This window comes from Cervus elaphus, chromosome 9 (genome assembly GCF_910594005.1).
Source record: "Cervus elaphus chromosome 9, mCerEla1.1, whole genome shotgun sequence".
Classification (NCBI taxonomy): domain Eukaryota; kingdom Metazoa; phylum Chordata; class Mammalia; order Artiodactyla; family Cervidae; genus Cervus; species Cervus elaphus.
The window spans coordinates 42,515,657-42,519,922 of NC_057823.1; the positions used below are offsets into that span (position 1 = coordinate 42,515,657).

The 4,266-nt window shown below is 34.8% G+C and overlaps 1 protein-coding gene across 1 annotated transcript; it reads left to right on the forward strand.

The window, feature by feature from the left end:
• Positions 1-483: 483 nt before the first annotated feature.
• Positions 484-1,437, forward strand: LOC122700945 (olfactory receptor 2G2-like). Its single transcript, XM_043913967.1, has one exon. The coding sequence runs from the start codon at positions 484-486 to the stop codon at positions 1,435-1,437; it is 954 nt and encodes a 317-aa protein (XP_043769902.1).
• The last annotated feature ends 2,829 nt before the right edge of the window (positions 1,438-4,266 follow it).

Here is a 4,266-nt window from a genome sequence, read left to right on the forward strand (position 1 = left end):
TTTAATCTAAGTTGATTTATGTATATGGTGTAAGCTAGGGGTTCAATTTTATTCTTTTGCATATGGATATTCAGTTTTCCCCGAACTGTTTATTGAAGAAACTGCCCTTTCTACATTGTGTATTCCTGGTCTCTTTGTTGAAGATGACTTGTTTACATGCAAGCATTTATCTCTAGGTTCTCTATCCTGCTCCATCGATCTACACGTTTACCTTCATGCCAATACAATACTGTTTTAATTACTATAGCTTGATCATTAAAAAAAAAATCTGTTCTTTTCTATCTTGCAGAGCATCAGAAGACACCTATACCATTGAGAGAGTACGCACTGTATTTATTCAGAATGCACACAATAGGAAAATAGTATGAGGTCTAAGCATTTCACATATAACTTTGGGGAGAGATGACATTGTCATTTATCTGACCTTATGTAATATATAATCTTTCTCAGCTATGACTTAACTTTCTGGAACATACTTTGCACATGGGGATGGTGAAGAGCACCAATGAGGGAAATATAACAGGTTTTATCCTGTTAGGGTTTTCTGATTATCCTCAGTTACAGACGGCTCTCTTTGTGGTCATCTTGATCTTATATTTACTAACCATTTTGGGGAACACCACCATCATTCTGATATCTCATCTGGAACCCAAACTTCATACACCAATGTATTTTTTCCTTTCTCATCTCTCTTTCCTGGACCTCTGCTTTACTAGCAGTGTTATTCCTCAGCTCCTGGTAAACTTGCAGGATCCCATAAAAACCATTACCTATGGTGGCTGCATGGTTCAGCTCTGTGTCTCTCTTGCTCTTGGATCTACTGAGTGTGTCCTTCTGGCTGTGATGTCCTATGATCGCTATGTGGCCATCTGCCGTCCCCTCCACTATGCTCTCCTGATGCATCCTCATCTCTGCATGGCCCTGACATCTTTAGCGTGGCTTAGTGGGGTGGCCACCACCCTGGTACAGTCCACTCTCACCCTGCAGCTACCTTTATGTGGGCATCACCAAGTGGATCATTTTATCTGCGAAGTCCCTGTACTTATCAAGTTGGCTTGTGTGGATACCACCTTCAATGAGGCTGAGCTCTTTGTGGCTAGTATCCTCTTCCTTGTTGTGCCTATCTCCTTCATCCTAGTCTCCTATGGTTACATTACCCAAGCAGTTTTGAAGATCAAATCAGCTACTGGAAGAAAGAAAGTTTTTGGGACCTGTTCCTCCCATGTGACAGTTGTCATCATGTTCTATGGAACCATCATGTTCACGTACCTGCAGTCAGCCAAAAGTATATACAAAGATCAGGGAAAGTTTGTCTCTCTCTTCTACACAGTGGTGACCCCCATGCTGAATCCTCTTATTTATACTCTGAGGAACAAAGAGGTCAAGGAAGCACTAAGAAAAGTTCTAGGGAAGATTCTGGTAATAAAGTTTACATGATTGTCAAAAAATTGTTTAAAGCACTACTATGATAAACACCAAATTTTTGTGGTTAAAGAAAATCACATAATGTTTTAAAACTATTTTTTCCCATTTCCTTTTGATTAATTTCTTCTAAAACATTCTGTAATATACTATGGAATGTATGTGTCTAGTCCCAACCTTACAAATACACAGTAGTAACATAAATCCTTTGGCTCATGTCTTTTCTCCAAAATATATTATATATGCAGCATTTGAGGTTTAATTAGATATTTTATAAGAAATATATTTCTTGAAAATATTCAAGAAATATTTTAAATTAGCCGTTTAAAATTTTTTGAATAATATATTCAATCTCTTACCCTTTATGTTTCTCTAGATAGATGTATGGCTTACTTTTTTGCAAGGATGTATCTAAGATGGATGAACCATGGGCAAGCTGTCATAAAGCAAATTCTTTTACTTTACCTATACTCTATCCACTTAAAATGTGGTAGACATATACAGAGTTGCATAAATAGCATGAAGACAAAAGCCACACATTAAAGGTGGAGAATAAAGCAGAAGCAGAAACTTGATTTTATTATGTTGTAGTTGAACCAATTGAACCACTGTGAACTAACATCGGACTCTGATTCCTAAGAAAAAGCATAGCCATGGACTATTCTACAGATTGCAAAACCATATAAAGAAAAACACTATTGTTGTTAGTATAACCATGCACTTCTTAATGTTGTTGTTGATTATTTCACTTTTTAAAATATACAATAATATACTTTCTTTTTTTACATTTAGACCCCTACAGTTCATATATATAAACATATTTTTATAATTTGGAAACTCATTTTCCAGATGAAAGCTTAACAAAACTCATTTTATTATTTATGCTACAACACTGATTTTTTTTACCTATAACTTCATTCTGAAAGATCTTTGCTTATAACATTCCTTTTCTGAAAATTAAGACTTTTGCACCTTGATTCTGAGAAATTTTGTACAAACACATAGTATTAAAATCTCTATTTCACTGCACTGTAGCAAACATTAGGTTGTACAGCCTATAGTTGGCAAAAATACTCTACATTCCATAGATTTTGGAAAATTGTGTCTCCATTTTTATTGCCTCAAGGCATTTAAAAATTTCCTCTTTAGTTTCTTTGCTGACCCATTAATTGTTCAGTAGAATGTTGTTTAATCTTCACATGTTCATGTTTTTTCCAGTTTTGTTTTCATAATTATTTCTAGTTTCATAGTGTTGTGGTCAGAAAAGATGTTTGATGTGATTTTAATCCTCTTAAATTTACTGAGACTTGTTTTGTGGCCTAACATGTAAACTACTATGCAGTTTTCAGGTAAACTATTTTGTATATATTTATTAAGACAATCTGGTTAATATATCACTTAAAGTCAATATTTTCTTATTGATCTTCTCTTTGGATGATTAATTGATTGATGTAAGTGGGGTATTAATGTTCCCTATTATTATTGCTTCCCTGGTGGCTAAAGAATAAGAATTCACCTACAATGTGGGAGACCTGGGTTTGATCCCTGGGTTGGGAAGATGCCCTGGAGGAGGGCATGGCAACCACTCCAGTATTCTTGCCTGGAGAATGCCCATGGGCAAAGAAGCCTGCTGGGCTATAGTCCAGGGGGTCACAAACAGTTAGACACTACTGAGTGACTAAGCACACACAAACACTATTATTGCATAACTCTCAACTTTTCCCTTTATATCCATTAATATTTCTTTGCTTTATATATTCAGGTGCTCCTGTATCAGGAGAGTTAGTATTTATGAACATCACATCCTTTTTTCAGATTGACCTCTTTATCATTATGTAATGCTATTCTTTGTCCTTTGCTACAGTCCTTGTTTTAAAGTCTATTTTGTCTGACATGAGTATTGCTACTCTAATTCTCTTTTAATTACATATGTGAATAACTTTTTCCATTCTTTCACTTTTAGTCTGCATATGTCTTTGTATTTAAAGTAAGTCCCTTATAGACTGCATATAAATGGATCTTTTAAAAAAATCTGTTCAGTCACCCTATGTCTTTTGATTAGAGCATTTAGTTCATTCATTTACATTTAAAGTGATTATTGAAAGGTGTGGACTTGCTATCATTTTGTTACTTGTTTTCTGTGTGTTTGTTGTAGGTTTTTGTGTGTGGTTATCATGAGGTCCATATAAATCGACCTATACGTACAGCAGTTTAAGCATACAGTTGCTTAAGGTTGAATGCATTCCAAAAGCCCTGCAGTTTTACTCCTCTCCTCACTGTTTTTTGTTTTCAATAGCATATTTTACATCTTTTTATTTTGAATATACCTTAAGTACTTACTGCTGCTGCTGCTGCTGCTAAGTACTTACTAGTTACAGTTAATTTTACTATTTTTGCTTTTTAGCTTTGTAAGTGGCCAATCCACTGCCTTTATGATGTATTTTCCCTTACCAATGAGATTTTTCCTTTCATATATTTTCTTTTTTCTTATTATGGCCTTTCCTTTTAAGCTGAAAGAAGAACCTTTAATATTTATTGTAACAGTGGTTAGTGATGATTAACTCCTTTAGCTTTTCCTTATCTGGAAAACTCCTGATCTCTCCTTCAATTTTATGATAACTTTGCTAAGTAGAGTATTCTTTTTTTCCCTTTTAGTACATTAAATATGTCCTGCCATTTCTTTCTGGCTTGCAAAGTTTGTACTGAAAGACAGCTGGTAGCCTTATGAGAGTTCTCTTGTATGTTATTAGTTATTTTTCTCTTGCTTCCTTTAAGTTTTTCTTTCTAACTTTCACCACTTTAACTGTGACATGTCTTGGTCAAGATCTCTTCAGGTTCATCTTG

What these genes read in the sequence shown, in the direction of transcription:
- LOC122700945 (XM_043913967.1), top strand. Translation starts at nt 484, where the DNA reads ATGGGGATGGTGAAGAGCACCAATGAGGGAAATATAACAGGTTTTATC.